This window comes from Talpa europaea, assembly GCF_964194135.1.
Source record: "Talpa europaea genome assembly, chromosome: 4".
Lineage (NCBI taxonomy): Eukaryota > Metazoa > Chordata > Mammalia > Eulipotyphla > Talpidae > Talpa > Talpa europaea.
Genome location: NC_140070.1, coordinates 117,092,853 through 117,114,279, shown reverse-complemented (window position 1 = coordinate 117,114,279; position 21,427 = coordinate 117,092,853). Strand labels below are relative to the sequence as shown.

Genomic DNA, 21,427 nt, shown 5'->3' with positions numbered 1-21,427 from the left:
TGCCCCCTCCATGACAGTGATTTTGCAACATTTAGGAAGATGCCACCATCAGAAACCGTCATTACCTACTATCTTTCTCACCACTCTAGAACATGAGCATTTGTCTGCCATGACCAGCCAAGCCCAGGGGGATACTACTGATATTGATCTATTCCTGGGTAGTCTTTCTTGCCTTTTTAATGGATTAAAGCACACTAAAAATGCATTTTTTAATAAAGCACATTAAATGCATTTTTTAAATCACAACCTTAAAGGCTCAAAGATACAAACCTCAAAATTTCACAAAACAATACTTACACTCACTATTTTCAGTGTACTCTGGCCTTCTCTGTCTGGTCTTTCTCAAAATTCTGGTTGTGGGGCCTCCCCTGTGGCGCGGTGGTTGAGCGCTGGGCTGCGAAGCTGCCCGCAGCCTCTGCAGCACTGTTTTGATCCCTGACCGCCGGAGTGGGTCCCACATGGCGCACAGACCTCTCCTGCTGCACCTGCTGCTCCCCTCAGCAGTGTATTTCGTTGGTCTGCCTGTTCTGTTCCCCGCTCTGTCTCTGGTGAATTCTCTCACCCTCCCATGCTTCTGACTGTACCCAGTGCTTGTATAAATAAATAAATAAATCTTAAAAAAAAAAATTCTGGTTGTGGCTTCCGAAGTGGTGCAGTTTTAACATGGATGCACTAGGGTATAACATTTTACCTGTGCTGATTATCTCTGGATAAAGCCTTGGTGGGGCTTGGCTCTAATCTCCTACAATCCTTGGGCTTTCCAAATGGTTATCACCCTAACCTGAAACAGTCCTAGAGGATGGAAAATGCAGTTGGATACAAAAGGTCTGAAGTTGAGAAAGAGGTCCCAGAGCCAGGGCTTTGTCTACACTGCAGGGCTGGCAGCATGTGTGTAACTGACTTCATATGGGGCAAAGGACAGGGAATTTGAGGGTAAAATCTTGGACACCAAAGCAGGGACTCTGCCCTGGGGCTCATGATGAGGACTCTGCTATGTACCCAGCCTGGCATGCTGGAGCCTGCCTTGTCCTTTCCTAGCCAATTTATTGAAAGCTCAGGAGACCACATGTCCACTCTCAGAGACCCCACTTATCCAGGCAAAAGAATGTGTCTTACTTGTGGCAAGCACTGGGGACAGAATCCTTGAGGAAGAGAGGTGCTCTCTTCTCAAAGAAAAGGGTGGACACGGGCCAAGCACTAGTGGCATGGGCCTCATCTGAGGTGGCATCTGACTGGCCATCCTGACTCATAGTTCTTCCCAAATGATCGGCTGTTTGAGTGAAAGGTGGTCCCACTCCAAGCTTGGTTCTTTGCACCAACATTCAGAGGCTGCCTACAAGGGGTCAGGCACTAACCTGGATGTAGAGGGCAGGAGATCTACAACAGAGTGCCTTGCATCAAGGAGTACATTGTAATTGAGGGAGGCAGGTAAATAGAAAGTCTCAGTACCAGAAGATGTGTAGAGAAAGATACTGTGGCAATGCAGATAAAAAGCATCTTTGGTGGGGAGTTGGCCCAAAACAGGCTGCCCTAGAGAAAGATGCTTATAGAACTGAGGATTAGGAGGGCTTGCCAGGCCACAGGACTGCTGGTGCAAAGGCTGGTGTGTATGAAATAGCAAGTGTATTTGAACTTTCAGTTTAATAATTTGGTGTTGTAAACTAGTGGAGAGACTGGAAGGGGTGCAAAGGGCTCAATCAGTTACCTGGCTAGATCTGAGTTTTAGAAAGTCACTGATTGGAGAGTAAAGGATGGGTCAGATCATTTAGTCTGCTGCATGTTCTTGGAGAGAGTGATGATGACAGGAAGGGATGAAGAAAGAGTTAGAATAAGCAATTCACAGGATTAACTAATCGGATATGAAAATGGAGGAAAAGGGGGTTTTTCTGATTTGTCATAGATGCATGAAGTGTAGTCCGACCCAAAGAGAAAGTGGAAAAGAGTAGAATGGATTATAAATGGCAATTGAGTACCCCCTTGTGCCTGATGATTACCTACTTCTGTCTATCTGTATATACCCATGTATATTCCCATTCAATCTGTATAAAAAGTAGTGGTGTCCTGATTTGTTTCAGATTTCTAAGTTAGAGGTATTAAATCAGTGCAATAAATAGTGCGTGGCTGAGCCAACACTGGAGGTGAAATTGACCACACAGAGCACTTGTTGGCTCTGTCCTATTGCTTCCCAGTTTTAAACATGCTAACTTTGCGGTATCGGTTTAGTTTCCAAATGAAAAAATACAGAGAGAGGATGAGTGTATAGATTTGGGACTCACAAAGGTCATTTTGAGTAGAGAGAGTTTAGAATACACTTTTGAGAAGCATATTGCAACTCCTTCATTATGAGCCTTGCTTAAAAAGAAAAAAAACCTTAATCTTAGTCCTGCCTTGTCTTGGAAAAGTGTAAGATTTTTCCTGTTATGAACTTTCTATCCATTCAGTGTTTTTACCTTGAACTATTTAGCTACTTTCGTCCTGTGTTTCAAGTCAGAGTACTCATAGACTTACCCATTGGAGAAATTTGCCCTTTAAGATCTAAGATCATATTCATTGGGGAGGGTTTTTTCTTTTTTTAAAAAAGGTTGAGAAAAGGAGGGTCTCTGTACGGTGATGGGGGACAGAGTACAGAGTGGTTCTTTCCCTTTTCCTGTATTGCCCTAAAAAACAAAATAGCTGCCTGCCTCTGCTACATGTGGGACTTGTCACCTTTTGTCCAAATCAGTCAGGTTACCTGTAGTTTTTGAGCACTTAAAAGCACTGTTTTTCTTTCTGGTAATTCAGTAACTCATTCACCTGTTACCTTTTCTCTTCTTGACTCAAACAGGTTGCACTTAACCCGCACCAAAAGAACACCACGAAACAGCTATGTGAGACCAATCAGGAAACCTAAGGAAGCCTTTGTGGAAAGTCTCAATGTGCCAGTGTCACCTTTGGCAAGCTCAGAAAAAATGGTATTACAAGAGAATATCTTGTGAAATATAAGTTCCTTTTGCATTTGGCCAACGTGGATTAAGATGCACAGCTATTGTATAAAACTCAAAGTTCTATGGTATCGAAGAAGCAAGCGCCTTTTTAAAACTGGTCCTAAGTAACTGGTCCTAAGTAAAGACCTGAATGGATTTCAGGATGTTTGTTAGTTGCAGAAGAGTCAGGAGGCAGTTTTTTCAAGTAATTGTCACTAGTTTTATATTGTGCTTCATGTTTTATTGGGTACCTATCAATAATGTCTTAAGCCATATGAAGTCTTACTCGTACAGATACCTCATAAATAGCTATGACTTTGTGAATGAGTCACTCTCTCTTAAGCACAGCTCAGCGAAGACTCCTCACTACCAATACTTGATTAACCATGAGGAGAAATGTCAGAACCAAGATGTCCTCCTTTTGCTGTTTATAAAGACTGCTCCTGAAAACCACAACCGCCGTGCAGCGATTAGAAAAACCTGGGGCAATGAGAAGTACATCCACTCTCAATTTAATGCCACCATCAAAACTCTGTTTGTATTAGGAATACCTTCTCATCTACAGAAGAGAGAAGAACTGCAAAGAAAACTGCTCTGGGAAGATCAAAAATATGAGGATATAATTCAGCAAGACTTTATTGATTCTTTCTACAATCTTACTCTTAAATTACTTCTGCAGTTCAGTTGGACAAATAACTTCTGTCCACACACCAAATTCTTTATGACTGCTGATGACGACATATTTATCCACATGCCAAATCTGATCGAATACCTTCAAAGTTTAGAACAAATTGGTGTTCAAGACTTTTGGATTGGTCGTGTGCATCGCGGTGCCCCTCCTGTCCGAGACAAAAGCAGCAAATACTACGTCCCCTATGAAATGTATCAGTTGCCAGCTTACCCCGACTACACTGCTGGAGCCGCCTACGTGATCTCCAGCGACGTAGCCTCCAAAGTCTACAAAGCCTCGCTGAGACTTAACTCTAGTTTTTACATAGACGATGTGTTTATGGGCCTCTGTGCCAATATAATGAGGGTAGTGCCACAAGACCACGTGTTTTTCTCTGGGGAAGGTAAAACTCCTTATCATCCGTGCATCTACGAGAAGATGATGACATCTCATGGACATGTACAGGACCTTCAGGAACTGTGGAAAAATGCCACAGACCCTAAAGTTAAAACGATTTCAAAAGGTTTCTTTGGTCAGCTATACTGCTGGTTTACTAAAGTAACTCTCCTTTGCAGAGTCCACCATGAAGACACATACCCTTGTAGCGCTGCCTTTGTCTAGTAGGACTTAAATGTATGTTTTCCCTGTAACTTAGCCAAACCTTTTCAATGTTTGTCTATTCCTTAAACAAATGAGAAGAAAAATGCAAAAGAATTTGTTAAAAGCCTATCTCCTAAGAATTTGTTGAAAGCCTACATCCACTATGAAATGGCTATCGATGAAAAGTCTATCAGATCTTTACTAGAAGCTCTTCGATGTAACTTATCTACTTCATTGCCTAATTCATTTCATGCAAGAATTTATATTTAGAAGAAGTTTATAACGTTAAACTAAAAGAAATTCAGTTTCTACCTTAATGCCACATTTGAGGCGGAAAAGTTATTAAGGTACCTTGGCGTTAGAGTAACTGCTTTGGTAAAATGCCAAGTAAAAAGAGTACGACACTTTCAAGACAAGAATATATTGTTAGAGCAGGTACAGAGGTTTATTTTTATTAAAGAGTACTTGATGGAGGAGGATTGGCCTAGGAAATTACATGAAGCTGGTAAAACTAAGTTTCTAGTTCTTCAGAAGAGATTGAGGAAAAGGTATATAACTACTTTGTAAACGGCCAGATCACTTATTGTCACATATATGTAGCCATTTTACACAGTGTTGGTATCATTTAAAATATTTTTTTCCAAAGTTTAATGTGAAATATTAGAAATATTAAATATTCTAATATTTAAATTAGGTTATTTAGGAAAATACCCTAAATATGGGAAATTTGCTAAACATAGAGTCCTTTCTAAGGAGAGATCATTGTTAACTGAAGTAAGTTGACTTTAGTTTAATGAGTTTCAACTAGTTTTTAAATATTCAATACCAGTCTACCTTGAAGGTAGTTCTTTGAATGTAGTTTACATGGAAGAATATAACAATGGAGACTTCAAAAGCAAGGATAGAACATTAAAGGCCTTTTTCTCCATCATTTATAAAATAAAATTCGTAATGCCTAAATTATTGTAATGATTACTAAAATTATTCTCCCCCTCCTCAAGAAGGTCTCATAAATCTCAGTACTGTGCTCCATGTTCAGATTTTAAAACTGAGTATTAAAGATCAATCAAGACTAGTATTAAAAAAATATTATTTCATTAAAATGATTATCAGAGGTAAAGCTAGCTGAAGAGTAAATATTTCAAATTTGAAAGCGCAATGAAATAGATAGGCAAGTCATTTGAATGAATTCTTTATACTCAAGAGAGATCTGATTGAGATCTAACAGAGTAAATTTTGTCTTACAAAGGAATATAAAAATGTGGTCACAAAGCAAACAACCTTGCTCCAGAAATTTCTAGGTGCTGTCTGTTGTCAGAGGAACCATATTGAAAGTCCAAACAGTGACTTCAGCAAAAACATTGGAACTGAATATAAAACCTTTGTCTGCAGAGGTGCCTGTTAGGGGAAACTAAGATATATCATTTCACCAGATGCTGTCTGAAACATGCAAGACAACTAAAAAAAGAATTCTCAGTAAACACAAGTGGGTAATGATTATATATACCTATAATATTTTTCAGGTAGCTTTTTCATGTTTACAGAATTTTTTTTGTGAATTTGTTTTCTATTTTGACAATTGAATTTGTTTACATGCATCACTAGTTAATTTAGTCTTTTTAACTAATGTCAACACTGTGGTGTCCAACATTCTGGTTTGTAATTCCTGGGTTAGTTCAGGATTTTTAGATCATTACACTGACCAATTATATATTCTGACCAATTTTAAAAACTGTAGAGAACAAAAGCATGTTTTGACAAAGCAGGTGTATAATTAATATTATTTGCTGATTCTTTAATAACTGTTTGCCTTTTGGCCACTCATACCCATGATTCTATACTCATAATTGTTTCAACTAGCCATTGTTTGAAAACCTCAGAGAATCTCTGTATTGTTTACAGCAATACTTTTGTGAAAAGATTATTTATTTGGGAAAGCGCTTTCCTCAGCTGTTCCTTTTTTTAGTTTTTGTTTAGAGTAGAATGGAACAGATTTAAATTTAAAGGAAATATAAATGTTTTCCTCTCTCTTTTTTTTTAAAGATTTATTTATTTATACAAGAACCGGGGTACAGGCCAGATGTACAGGACTCACCAGAGACAGAGCGGGGAACAGAGCAGGCAGACCGACTGAAACACTGCTGAGGGGAGCAGCGAGAGGAGACAGGAGAGGTCTGCTGCACCATGTGGGTATCTCCCCGGCTGGCCGGGATTGAACCCGCACTGCAGAGTCTGCGGACAGCCTACAAAGCTGTGCTCAACCGCCTGTGCCACCAGGGAGGCCCCAAAGGCGCTTCCTTTTTTAATAAAAAGGGAGTTGCTAGATGTCTCCATCACAGCTAAGGTACTCGGAAGAGTATTTGTAAATATAAGGATTCCAGCCTTTTAAAAAGGAAGGGAAAAATTTTTGGTGCTTCAGTGCCAGGATATCTTTTAAAAACAAAAGAAGAAAATACACTAACTTGAGAGGAAGATGGTTATACAGTGTTATTGCTAAAAAGCTTTTTACCTCTGGATTGTTTTGCAAATTTTTCCATATTATTAATTTTATACAAAAATGTTAAATATTTATATTACTTGAATTTTGCTCTTGTATGGCAAAATAATTAGTGAGTTTTTTAAAATAAATTTATGATTTTCAATAAACCACTTGAAAATTGTAAGCAGATGTATATTTTCACAAAGGTTTTTAACTCCTGTGTGAACACCACTTGTTTCTACAATCAACTTGTTCTGTTTATTGTCAGAGAGATCCACAGTACATGGTCCTAATCTATTCCTGTTCCACAGACTTGCTGCTGTGTCTAAGGTAGAGGATTTTTGTCTCTACATTATGCGACCACCACAAATGCCTCTTTCGTTTGTTAAATGACTTAAACTGGAATGTTTAAATGGGAGAATTCTTCTCTGCTAATAGATTTTTCACAAAGGGCTGAAATAAGAACCTGTAGCCATAGTGTCTTAAGTTACCTTTTGAAATTTTTCCTTTTATTTGGTATCATTAGTTATTTGAAAGTAGATTAAAATTTAGCCCTAGTTTCTTACAGTCAGGAATATTCTTAGGTCTGCTTTGGAGCACTTGGTGCTTTAGTATATTTGTATATAGTTTGCTCTTATCTGCTTCCCATGCTATTCCTGCTCAATTGTTAACATAGTATATGGTATGATTCAATCAACATATTTTCAAAAATTTGGAAGCATCTGAATTACTTGACTGGAATAGAATTTTTTTACTGGCACAAGGCATGGTTGGGTGTTTGTAGTTGGGACTAAAGTGATGATCACTTGGGAGGGTTGGTTAATTGAATCTGTATTTGGGATATACCAGAGCTTCAATGAGAATCTGACCAGAGAACTCTTGATACAGGGTTGTTCATTCTGCTAATATATGAGAGGAATGTGAGGATTCTCCCTGATGCTGTCTTCCTTGCAACCACTGCATTTTACAGTGGGTCAAGCCCCAGTCACAGCATTCTCTACTATATTCTTATCCTCTAGAACTTAAAGGTGGTTTACTGACTCCAGGATCAGTCAAATCTCTTTACTGGTTTTCAAGGCCTAGGTTTTCTTCTTTTCCTCCTCTATTTGCTATTGCGTTCTTTTATCCATTGTCACTATTATCTGTCACAATCAGCATTCTTGACCATCCATACCTTGTGCAAGATGGCTTCCCGTACTAGAAGTCCCCATTCTTCTGAACCTCTGAAATCTTGGAAATCCAACCCTAACTTTGTTCTTCCACTATCTCTTGCCCTTCCTGAAAAATACATACATAAGCACTTACCGTGCTACTTACTAGATGTTACATGTGTTTGTTTCTAACTAACATAATAGGTTTGGAAGGTAGGCACTGTGCATGGTTTATTGAATAGTGCTTAAAATACATTTTTTTTTAAATAATGTTATTCTGGTAAGTCATCCAAATATATTATTTAGAACCCTTAATGAACACTATCTGGTATAATGTTTTAACTATACTACTTAAAACTTTATTAAACAAAATCTGAATGCTTACTATATGCCAGGCATAATGTACCTATCAATGCTAGCCTCAATAAACTCAAATCTATAAAATCAAACAGATTAAAGCAATGTAGGTCAGACTGTTGCATGGACTAGAGATTGGTGATTTTAAGATACGTTTTCAAAATTGGTGGTAGAACAAACACATCTATCTTATAGCTTCCATTTCCTGTTTGATCCACTAACTGATTTTACCTTACCTCAAATTATTTTACAAAAATCCTAACGATGGTTGTATCACTAGATGCTGTGAGTTTTCCCTTTGTATTTGTCATTAGAAGTATAATTTAATGGCCTACTGTGAATTAACATAATTCATCAACTAACTTACAGGATATATTTAAGGATCTTAGAATTATAGAAGTAAAGTTATAATAATAAGAGTAGTGTATGGGTTGTAGTAATCAGAAAAGTACCACAATATACTGTTACTTAGCAAACAATAGAACATATTGCCAAGTGGTGCTTTTCAGAGAGCTTATTAAACACTCAGAGAAGCTAAATGGGGCCATTTACAGTCACTCAAAGATAGATTTCAGTCAGTAAGAGCCTATGTTTCCTTGAATACACCTGAAAGTATAAAAGCATAAAGTATCCTTATTATGCTAATACTGGCTCTAATCAAGGGGTAAATTCCTAAAGACAGTTGTTCATTCACTAGAGGCTAAGCACTAACACGAGATTCATGAAGATAAGTACAGCTCATGATTCGATAATTCAAATGGTGTGGCTCTGTGCAGAGAGCTAGAATAGAGGTAATGATAGGGATTCTGAATCTATAGAAGTTCTTTTTAAAAATTAATTTCCCCTTGTGTTTTTGGTCTTGACCACTCTAATTTAGGCATTCTTATCTGCATGCGTTCACATGCCTGTCAACACCTTTCTGTAGGCCAGATAGTATTACATTTGTATAAATTGTGTTTTGGGGGGACCTATAGTCTTTAAAGGCCTTTAAACCAGTAATTCAATGTCAATATTAGTTTACTATTTTCTTGCAAATCTACTTTTTTAATCACTAGCATCCTTAGGAGTCTGGTCTGTGTCATTTTTCAGCTCTTGCTTGTTGCTTTTATGAGATTCATGAGTTTTGTTCTCTGGCACATAAGTGAATAAATAGGGTAAATACAACTGACCCTTGAACAACACGGGCTTGAATACCAGGGGTCTGCATACACCGGGATTTTTTTCTTTCCTAGGGTTCCACATTCATGGATTCAATTAACCTGAAGTTGGTTGGTTGAATCTGAGGATGCAAAACCTGCAGGTGTAGAGTGAGGCCTAAATTATACTGTGATTTTGTTAGCATGTCCTGAACAAACTCCACCAGTAGGTGTTATAGACTCCACCCCCACTCCAGACCAAAGATATCCAAGACACCAAGAACTACAAATTCCATACTGTTGCCATCATCGAAGGGAGAGTTGCTGGGACCTGAGGGTGGAGGTAAGCAGCTGGGTTTGGTATAAATCAGACATGTGGGCTGTAGGGGTCTCAGTTTTTCGCCAGCTGTCAGCATGCTGTTGGGATTCCAGCTCAGCGGAACTGGTGGGATGCATTCACGAATTTATCTCCCTCTCTTTCCCCCTGAGTTATTCATTTCTTCATTTCCCCTTCTTTTGTAAATACACCCTTATTAAACTTTTTGTGTGTGCCTGCAGCTGAATATTATTAAAATCCCCTTTCGAGCATGCGGACAAAGACCCACAGTCAGGCCAATCCATTTCATATTGGGGTTGCCCTGTAGCAATTTCCCACTGCATGAGAGTGGATGGCTTTAGACAACAGTTGTTCAAGAACCAACTGTATATGATCTTTATTTACCCTTAGTAAATACATGATTTTTTCCGGAAGGATAAGTGATGAGATTTAGAGTGGAGGACGCCCTCCATTTCTCCTCCCACACTTCAGGTTTAAATGAACTCACAAAGGGCTCTGCAGTCTTACCTGCTGGGAGAAAGACTTCCAGGACTCTCAATCTGCTCCTGTGCAGGGTTCTCCCCATCATCACTAGGATCAAGTATTTCTTCATTCTGAAGTGAAAGAAATTTTGCTAAGATAGTTCACTTGACTATTCCTTTCTCCCATTTTCTTGTTTTGTTCTGTTTGTGGCATTCCAGATAAACAATATAGCCAGTTTCTCATCGCTCTCTTTCTTGGGCTCCCCCAACTATTCTAGATCTGTTGTCATTTGCCCTTTAGACTTCCTCTACGAACATCAAAAACTCATTCTTAAAAGCAGGGCCTCCCAGGTGGTGCAAGGGGTTGTTAAGCATCAGCACTAGGAAGCATCTGCAGCTACTGCAGCATGAATTCAATCCCTGGCCAGGGAGGTGACCCACATGGCGCAGCAGACCTCTCCTGTCTTGCCTGCTGCTCCCCTCAGCTGTGTATTTCAGGAGATCTGCCTGTTCTGCTTCCCACTCTGTCTCTGGCAAATCCTCTCACCCCCCGCACCTCTGGCCTACACCCCAGTTCTTGTATGCATGAAATAAATAAATCTTTTTAAAAACAAGATAGAGACAATAGGCCCCAAATGGAGTCACTTGTATTAAGATCCATGTCATCAAACCTAGACTTTGCACCCCCTCCCTGGAATATTATCTTCCCCAGTCAGCCTCAAATTTCCAGGTTCACATTAGATACATAAATTTGCCTGAGGAACCCCTCCCATCTAGCAAGGGAGGTTGGCCTTGCCTGAAGTAATCTACTCTTTCTTAACTCACACCCTCCTGTCTATAAAAGGCCCCATTTTGTATAGCTCTTTGGAACTCCTTGTTAGATGAGATGCTTCCTGATTGATGAGGTATAAAAACGTCAATTAGCTCTTCAAATTTACCAGCTTGCAATTTTGCTTTTTTAACATCAACCAATTAGTGCTTAAAAATGGGACCAAACCAGAAGGTACCTTGTGGGAAGCCAGTCAGGTGGGAAAGTCTGGCCTTCCTTCTGATCCTTTTATTCTGAAGAAACAGTGTGGCAATGAAGGCAGCCAGGTCAACAGGCATCTGCTCTGGGCCCCTCATCTCTATTCTTAACCTCATTTCTGCCTTAGTTGCTCTCATTTCAAAGCAGCACTAATTCACGCTCTTAGTGTAACAGGGTGGTCTCCAGGAAAAGGGGAAGTTCCAGGTTCCCTGCCCCACCCAAAGGAGGGTGGAGCTGAGCAGGGGGGAGAAGAAGCTGGAGAGAAGACTGAAGAAGGAAGGAAGCAGGATGGAGAGCAAAAAAGAGACCTGGAGGGGGTACATGGAGCAGAGAGACGTGAAGAAACTGTGCTTGGCTTTGGTCATGGACTGGTTGAAACGGATGTGAGTGAGAGCCCCGTCGGGAGGTTAACAATGGCAGCTTTTATCTTGATTCTGATTTTGCTCTTTTCCTCCCAGATTTGTCTGGTTGTTTCTGATCCTTTTCTGTGGGTCCCCACTGGAAGGTGCTTTGGACTTGTGGCAGGCTTTCGGGCCTTGCTCTGGGCCAATCCCGCTTGGGTGGACTTTTACCCACGAGGGGATGGGTAACTTTGGGTGCTTGATTTAGAAACTATATTCTTTGTCTTTTCTGTATTGTTTACTAATTGTATTAAAGATCCTTTTCATTAAAGACTTACATGTTTCATGTTGATGCGGCGGATGGCAGAACCTATTTAGAACGGGCAGGTTTGGGGGCTCTGGGGTGCCGCTCACCCTGTCCTATAACATTAGTAGCACCATTTAATGAAAACTTCCTATGTCTTTTTCACAGACCTAATCTAATTGTTTGGTCTGCCCTATATTCTGAAGACACACTTTCAAAATTAAAAACAAAGAGTAGTTCATGGCCAGAAGAAATTTTATTTTTTTTAAATTATATTTCAATTTCCCTGAAGAATATTATCTTTCTTAAACATATCTTTAAAAAGCATCAATAATTAATTTTCAATTGATTATTAAATTTGACTTTTTCTTCACCGAAGGAGAAATAGCAACATTTGGATCTGAATCAAATTAGTCTTTCCCAGAAGTTAAATGATTTGACCTTAGGATTTAAGGAATGCTGTGAAAGCAATTTCAATTCCAACTTTTTTAAAATGATGGCATCTGCTAACTTAAGGTAAAGCATTATTTGTTATAATTTTGTTTCTTTAAAAAAAAAGCCATTAGACTTAAATCTAAGAAAAAAGGTGAGGCAGATAAGGAGCTGAAACACCCGTTTCATTTAAAGCATGAAGAGTAATCATTAGGAAGGGTTTTTATAAGAAGGATTATTATAAGAAGGGTGTAAGGTTTTGCATTTTCTGGTATTGTGAATTATTTCATAAATAAAAAGGTATGACAAGTAAGAATCACTGGAAAATTATAGAATACTGGGGTGTAGGAGTGGATAGTGGCAAAGAACAGAAAATTCATTTTAAGAAATGTCTCCAGCCTCTGTCCAGAATAATCGTAATACAAACACAGACCCAGAGAGGAAAAGAAACAGCCTCTAGGAAGGGGCTAGCTAGACCTACCCCCTCTTCATTGCTGGGATAATGGGAAATCTTTTTTTTTTTTTTTAAAGATTCAGCTGGTTTTGACATGGAGAATAGGAAGAACTTTTGAAAAACAGGAACCTCTTACAAAAACAGGAACCACTTAGTGACCTGTCCTAGGAATTGATTCCTAGCTAGCTGGTCAACCCCTTCTTTGCTCCATCTCTCTGGCCCTCTCCTGCACATCTTTTCCTACTTTTCACTGATGTGGCTTAAAGAAGCCACTCCCTAAAGATTCCTCTGAATAGCATAAAAGTCTCTTTTTAAAACAGAAAGTGTTTCCAGGAGGGTGAAGGGGCTGTGTGACTTATCACAAACTAACTCATTCAGATTTTCTCCTACCTCTGTACTCCAAATCAGCTGCATTGAGAGGAGGATCCTGCAAAGGAGGGGCAAGACCAGAAGAGGGAGGTTTTAGAATATTTTATGGACTGAAGCCTCTGGAAGGGGGTAGGTAGGCTCAAGGAGACCAGCGTGAGTGGTCCTAAGGTTTTGTGGAAATGAAAAATGACTAGAGAAAGATAGGGGCATGGTCCCAAATGCAAACATGGCCTATTTCAAAAGTTTCCCAGGGGTTCTTTTATCCCAGATCTTGAATTTCCTAGTTAGTATTGAGAGTGATTTGTTCAATGTTCTACTGCATAAGTTGACTTTTATAGGTTGGACTAATATGATAAACATAATATTTCATTCCTGGGGAAAATGTCTTCAAAAACTGAAAATATAGCAATGTTAATTTGTGAGTCTGAAGTTTTATTTAAAAGTATCAGAAAATAGGGAACATATCAGTTGATCTCTTTCTCCCATTCCCAAACCAAGACATTGTGAAGAAAGTAAGAGCACCAAGGACATGGAAAAGAATCCATTTTGAGTTTTCTTAGGCTGCTTGATTTCATGTGATTTTAACCTCAATGCATAAATGGCAATGCAAGTTAATTTTTGTATGTCTATGACTCTTAACTCCTTTGCAAAGTGCTTTATTAACTTTTCAAGGTGCTTTATTAAACCAATCTTTGTCCCCTAAGCTAATTCACTAATTTCCACAGAACCTCAAGGCTACTCGGTTGACTCTCCTTGGTGTGGGAAGAGCTACAGTCTCTGCAGAAAGTTAGCCCAGTTAACAAAAGAGAAGGTGTGGTTGTTGCTGTGAGACTCCACAAATGATAGACTCAGTCTTCATAAGTCTCCCTTTTTACTGTTCCTCATGCATGCACTGTATCAACAAATACATCCAGTGAGGAATCCAAATGGTAATCTCAGTGGTATCTTCAATATCTTCCTCTCCTTCACGATTAATTTTCTCTCCTTATCTTCTCTGCCTTAATCTTTATTCATCAAACTTTCTCTGACAGTCTAGTGTGTTCCAGCTACTGGGAGAATAAATGGATTAATGGATAGGAGCTCTGCCCACCTCTTTTTTCTATTACCACTAGGCTCTAAAATGAAGTATCACCTAGACTGTGACAACTACTAGCAGCTAATCAGTTTGCCTGCCTTCATCTAATCTGTACTTTGTTGAGCCATTGGTATACCAAGGATATATTCCCTTCTAATCAGCAACAGTCAACCAAAGCCTTCAGCAACTTGTCTTTAGTCTGCCTTCCTAGCTTTCTAGAATCATTCCCAGAATAGCCTATGTCCCTTCAGACTTCTGAGAACTTATATCCTTTCCCATCATAGAATGTCCCTCTCTGTCATATCTACTTTTCAAAGTTGGATTTACTCTTTAAAAGTTGAATTTGAATGTCACTGCCTTTGAAAAGCATCTCCAATATCCTGGTTAGGAACTACTCCCTGTTCTGTCCTCTAACACTTTATATTCCTTTTACCACAGGAATTTATATTAAAGCCACAACTTGGAGATATGTTGGGTTTAGTTGCAAACCACAATAAAGTGAATATTGCAATAAAGCAAGTCACATGACTTTTTTTTGTTTCCCAGTGCATATGAAGTTATGTTTACGCTACTCTGTAGTCTATCAAGTGTGAAATAGCATTATGTCTAAAAAATATAAATACCTTAATGAAAAAATGCCTTATTACTAAAAAATGCTAGCCATCATCTGATTCTTCAAGTTATAATCTTTATCCTGGTAGAGGGTCTTGCCTCAATTTTGATGGATATTGACTGATGAGTGTGGTGCTTGCTGAAGGCTGAGGTGAAAGGTAATTCTTAAAATAAGACAGCAATGATGTTTGCCACATTGATTGACTAATAAAAGATTTCTCTATAGTATGTGGTATAGTCTGATAGAACTTTACCCACAATAGAATCCTTTCAATATTTTAGTTAATCCTCTTAAACTCTGATGACGCTTTATTAAGTGAGTTTACATAATATAAGTCCTTTGTTGTGGTTTCAACAATATTCCCAGCATCTTCACCAGGAGTAGATTCCATCTCAAGAAGCCACTTTCTTTGCTCATCCATAAGGACAACTCCTCATCCCTTCAAGTTTGATCACAAGGTTGCAGAAATTCAGTCACACCTTCAAGCTACACTTTCAATTCTAGTTCTCTTGCTATTTCCATCACATCTGCAGTTACTTCCTCTACCGAAGACTTGAAAACATCCCTTAGATTTGGTATTAACTTCTTCTAAACTGCTGATAATGCTGGTATTTTGACCTCTTTCCATGAATCGCAAATGTTCCTAATGGCAGCTAGAGTGGTAAATTCCTTCCAGAAGGTTTTCATTGTCTTCACCCAGATCCATCAGAGGAATCACCATCAGAGACAGTGACAGCCTTATGAAATGCATTTCTTGAAAATCAGAATGATGCCTTGATCCAAGGGCTACAGAAGAGATGTGTTAGCAAGTATGAAAACAATATTGGTCTCCTTGTACATCTCCAACAGAAGAGTGTTGTTAATGAGCAGTTATATTTTGAAAGGCATCTTTTTTTTCTGGGCAGTAGATCTCAATAGTGGATTTAAAATATCTGGTAAGTCATGTTGCAAACAGATGTGCTGTCATCCAGGCTTTGCTGTTTCATTTACAGAGCATAGGCAGAGTAGATTTAGCATAATTCTTAAGGGCTCTAGGAATTGTGGAATGGTAAATGAACACTGGCTTCAACTTAAAGTCACCAGCTGCACTAACACTTAACAAGAGAGTCAGTCTGCCATGTGAAGTTTTGAAATCAAGCCTTAACTTCTCATTAGCTACAAAAGCCCTAGGTAGCATCTTCTTCCAATAAAAGGCTGTTTTGTCTACATTGGAATCTGCTGTTTAGTATAGCCAATTCCATTAACTATCTTACCTAGATCTTCTGGATAAGTTCCTGCAGCATCTACTTACTGCCTTACCTTACATTTTTATGAGAGGGCTGCTTTTTTTTTAACCTCATCAACCAACCTCTGCTAGCTTCCAACTTATTCAGTTCCCTCGCCTCTGTCAGCTTCATAGAATCAAAGAGGGTTAGGATCTTGCTCTGGATTTCACTTGGGCTTATGGCTGTTTGATCTTCTGTCCAGATCACTTAAACGTTCTCTATGTCGGCAACAAGGTTGTTCTACTTTTTATACTTCATGTGTTCACTGGAGTAGCACTTTTAATTTCCTTCAAGAACTTTTCCTTTGCACTCACAACTTGGCTAACTCTTTGGCACAAGAGGCCTAGCTTTCAGCCTATCTCAGCTTTCAAGATTCATCCTTCCCTAAGCTTAATCATTTCTAGCTTTTGATTTACAATAAGAAATCTGCAATGCTTCTTTTCACATGCACACTTAGAGGGATATTAATTGGCCTAATTTCAATATTGCTATATCTCAAGGAATAGGGAGGCCTGAGTCAGGGAGAGAGATGGGCAACAGCTAATCAGTAGAGCAGTCAGAACCCACACACATTTATCAATTAAATTCTCTGTCTTAGACTTGCAAGCTGATCATAGATCAGAGGCATATAGCAGGGGGAGGGGGAGGAGAGAGGAAGGGGTGAAGACAGGAGAGGGATGAGCACAAGAGACTGTGGAGATGGAGCACATGCTGCTATGGTAGTGGGAGAAATACAGGAACTACACCTGAGGGAAGAAATCAAATACTGTCCAAAAATTAACACAGATATAAGAAAATAAATAAACATTTTTTTAAAAGAATATAAACATAATAACCTAAAAAAATTTACTGTGTTATGTGAGTGTGGTTCCTGGTGCTCCAAACAGTAACTCATTAACACCAAAGACTGAGCACACATCACCATCACAGGCGTAATAATATGGAAAAAGCTTGACCTTTTGTGAGACTTACCAAATGTGATACAGAAATACAAAGTGAGCATGTTTTAGAAAAATGTTGGCGATGGGTTTGCTCCATGTAGAGTTGCTACAAACCTTCAAATTATAAAAAATACAATCATCTGCAGAGTTCAATAAAGCAAGGTATGTCTGTATAAATCACTGGAAAGATGTTCTCTCCATGAAACTTAGACATAGCCTGAGTTTAGGCCCTCTGTTGGAATAGTTTCCACATGATCCATAACAATTGTTTAATATAAATCACCTTGGGCTGAATATGCTGCCCAAATTGGGTCCAACAACTATTTTAGGCCTGTCAATTTTGCATTGACCACAGAACAAAGACAACTTACTGTTATTCTCTCTTCTTTCTTCTGGTGCTTCTTAGCAAGACACATCCTCAGGGATTAATAAAATCTCCCTCAATGTCCCCTACACTTTGGACTCTACATTAGACTGAGAGGTCCCTACCCAGTGTTACGTGTTCTCCTTGATACCGGCTCCCAGCACAGTTCAGGGTGGTAGCAACGCCCCCCACCCCACCCCCTTCCTGTTCCTTTCTAGCTTCAGGGGTTTTTTTCTCTTTGTTTTTGTTTTTTCTTTTTTGCTCTTTATTTTAAGAATATTTGTATGGAGGAGACTGTTTGCTCAGAAGCCTGAAAATGTCTCTGCTATACTAAAGCACTTTGACAGATGTTCGAGAACACAGTTCCTTGATGCTCACGGTCACTAGCTCTTCCTTTGCCCTGTGGGTTTACAATCAGGAAGAAGCATTTGTCATCAGCCTTTGGCTTCTTTCCAGCTTCCAGGGAGGGAAGGAGTGGCTAGGAGTGGCCCCTGTGAATCATGCTTGTGGCTTACAGCTAGTGAGAAGAAGTACGGGAAGTAGGCACAGCAGCACAGCTGTTGCTCCATTGCTGGGCTTCCCAGATGACATCAGTGAGCCAATGACTCGGCCGTTCAGTGGCCAGATGGCTCCAGAGCCTCCTTGCTTAGCCTGTCAAGCTCCTGAGAACCAGCTCAGCAAGGATCACCTGGCTGGAGAGGAGGGAACATCATGTTATGATTCAAGTTGCAGTGACGCTAGTGGCAACTATGAGTGCCTAAGGTTTATAGCATTTTTCTCTATGCGGAACTTGCTCTTGAGGGCCAGGAAGGGCATTTATCACAATGCTATGATTCACTCTCCTACACCAGCTATGGTTTTGTTTCATCTTTGAGTTCTAGGATTAATGCCAAAAAGTATCACAATCATCACTCAGGGCCACATGCATGTTCTGTCCATCTTGGCTACCTGTCTTGGACAGTGGCCACAAAGCACACCCAACAGTGTTCTTGATGTTAGCTGATCTCCCTGTTGTCCTTTTATTAATCCATGGGCTGCAAGGACATGAATCTAAACCTTTTTTTTTTTCTAATCTACCTCTTTCTTATAAGTTTTCTCACATTTCCCTGGTTATACTACTTAGCTTGTGAAACACCTACTTGGTCCTAAATTGATGTTTCTATCTAGGATTTGGGAATTTAGCACGCAAATCCCCTTTCTTCCTATTTGTGTTGTTCACAACTATGTGGATTCTGTCCACAGTTCTCGCAACCTGGGTTTCCAGAAGCAGAAATCTGCCCAGCCTCTGCCAAACTCAGGAAGTGTGACAATGTCTGTTTCTGTCTGTTCCCTCCCAGCCATCACTATTAATGTACAAGCATATGGGAAAGTCCTTCACTACATACACAAACAAAGCAATAATAAGGGGATAAAACAATAAAAGCACAGAAAGATGACTGTAACATATACTTGCCCCCTACTAAACAGTATCTGTACTGTGGTGACCTGCCTAAACACAGAGGGAGCTAGCATCTTAGGCCAGGTTTGAAGTCTGAATTAAGTAAACAGCACAGCAGAAGAAGAAAGAAACCAAAAGTTTGGTGGTCAGAACTTCTTGGTGGTCAACCTCCTCCAGACTCTAGGTCTCTAATTCTATTTCCACCCTTACTCCTGCATTGCATATTTTTTAGCAACATGTAATGATGTTTGTGTGTGTGTATGTGTGTGTGTGTGCGTGTGTACAGTTCTATATGATTTTGTCCTGCTTTTTTTAAACATGAATTGTACATTGTTCTACTAATTTTAAATATGAAGTAAGATGACTGGAATGAATGAAATTGTGTTTCCCTGAACTAAACAATATCAGCCAACAACTACATACATGATCAAACAGTTTGTTACTTCTAGTAGAAATCTCACAAACCTCAGGTCCTGGGTACCCTAGTTTGTGCCATGTGTCTTTATGGGCATGTGTTCTGTAGGTGATAAGAGGTAGGATATAGGGGGAGAAATTTTATTGATTTATTGTTAATTATGGCAGCAATCTTCTCTCAGAGCAGAACGTCTCATCAGTGAAGAAAAGTGATCTTACCTTGAGTTCACCTTTTGTCTCATCACATTCCTTCTCCAGGGAGTTCAAATCTGTCTCCACAAAAGGTTCCTCAGATGTTTTCTGAAGAAGAGCTAGAGGGACAAAGAAATCCTGACATTACCAATAACTCAGAGCGCTTAGCCAGGCTTGGACAAGCAAGTGGACCATGTCGATACAGTTGATTAATAAAGCTGAACTGAGCCATAGCAGTGATGGCCAAGCTGGCAGAAGAAATTGGAGGTGAAGGAGAGAGGCTGAAAAGAAATGAGTCCTTGACCCCAGACCCCTTGACCTTTAATCCAAAGAGAAAAGATTCATACCCAACACCACCTGAAACATCAAACCACAACACATCAGTAAACAGAATGCAGCAAAAATGATAGTTTCCATCATTACCATTTTTAAGACTCAGTTTCATGAAGACTTTCTTGACAATTTCAAGCCAGGGATTCTTTTACACACTACTCTTTAGTATCTCTCATTTGTACTTATAGTACTGCACTTGATATTGTTCTTGGACTGAGGACCTGATTCACTTTCAGATACCACATTCTACTGAATGCCTATTTATACTATAGAGGTAATTTGTGCTTATTATAAAGAAATTGAAAGGGACTAAAGTTTTTTTTAAAGATTTGTTTATTTATGCATAGAAGAGCTGGGGTGTAAGCCAGAGGTGCAGGGTGGTGGGGAGGTAAGAGGATTCACCAGAGAGTGGGGAGCAGAACAGGCCAATTTACTGAAATACACTGCTAAGGGGCAAAACAGGAGAGGTCTGCTGCGCCATGTGGGTTAGTTCTCTGGTCAGGTGGGATCGAACTCGTGCTGCAATGGCTGGTGAAAGCTTAATAGGCTCTTTAATCCCTGTGCCACCAGGGAGGTCCAGGACTCAAGTTTTACCCCTTAAACACAATCATTTGATATATTTCCATAGTCTTCAAAAAGCTTTCTTTATACACACACACAAGCAGAGTATGATTATGTAAGGGGATATCTCATATCCTCTTGTGTGATAAAATCGCATTTATTAGTGGGCGAGGTGGATGACTATGTGAAGATCAATTCGCTGAGTCAGTGTGGATCTGGGCTGTCCTACTCTTATCTCCTCTTTCAGTCTCTGTATCTCCCACTTCTGCCTCTCACAGGATTCTCGGATAGCTGGGTGATAGCCTTTCTTCAGGTTCCATGGGATTTGGAAGTGAGATTGGAACTTGAGGAGTAAAAGTCCTTATTATGTCTTGAGGCTTTATAAGCCAGCTTTGCCAGAGCACTATATTGGGGTGATGGCAACACAGCTAATAAATAAGTGGTACTTTGAATTCTTATGTCACCATTGCCATTTTCATGTTTACAGTTCATCCCAAAACTCACAGACTACATGTGATTAACCCAAAATAAAATTTGAGCATTTTTAGGTCCCATGGCCAAAATGCCACTCAGCCCTTATCACCAGTATATCACTTCGATCCTCATCTTTGCTGCACTTGATAGAGGTTGACCATCAGACTTCCAGAGGCTCCTCCCAACCCACAGATTCTGTGAGCCAACTGGATAGAGCTAGGCTTTCCTTGGGTGATTCATAGATGTTATGTTGAATCTGTACTGAAGTACGCTACTGCGCAAGCTTATATGACCACCAGAGCAATCCTGTTCACTAACGATGGACAATCTTTTGGGTTCCTCACTGCCTGCAGGATCTCTGTGAACTAGGCGATTTCAGGCTTAATAACTGTATGCAAGAAGTGCATACACTGTAATTGGAGATACCCATGACTGAGAAGCACCTGCCCGTAAAATTGTTAAGTACAGCAATGACGTTAAAGGCTGAGATGTGGGAGCCTTACTGTGAGGGTTCAACTTCTGCTCTTCCACATATGAGGTACACATTATCAGTCATCTTTGTGCCTTAGCTTCTTCATCTGTAAAGTGGAAAATAATGAGAAAGCCTAGAATACAGGGCTGTTATGAGGTCTTATTGAGTTAATATGCACACATTGTTTAGATCATGGTAAGCAGT

At 39.6% G+C, this 21,427-nt stretch overlaps 2 protein-coding genes across 2 annotated transcripts in view; one reads left to right on the top strand and one right to left on the bottom strand.

The window, feature by feature from the left end:
* MCF2L2 (MCF.2 cell line derived transforming sequence-like 2) overlaps window positions 1–21,427 on the bottom strand; it is a gene marked incomplete at both ends in the record, with an annotated part of 189,158 nt that overhangs the window by 68,788 nt on the left and 98,943 nt on the right. Inside the window, 2 exons of the mRNA XM_084232714.1 lie at window positions 10,201–10,286; window positions 19,411–19,502. Of these exons, the coding sequence (XP_084088840.1) occupies window positions 10,201–10,286; window positions 19,411–19,502 (178 nt within the window). The remainder of the gene's footprint in view (window positions 1–10,200; window positions 10,287–19,410; window positions 19,503–21,427) is intronic.
* Window positions 3,115–4,254, top strand: B3GNT5 (UDP-GlcNAc:betaGal beta-1,3-N-acetylglucosaminyltransferase 5; the record flags this gene model as incomplete). Its single annotated transcript, XM_084231073.1, has 1 exon — window positions 3,115–4,254. The coding sequence occupies one exon, from the start codon at window positions 3,115–3,117 to the stop codon at window positions 4,252–4,254; it is 1,140 nt and encodes a 379-aa protein (XP_084087199.1).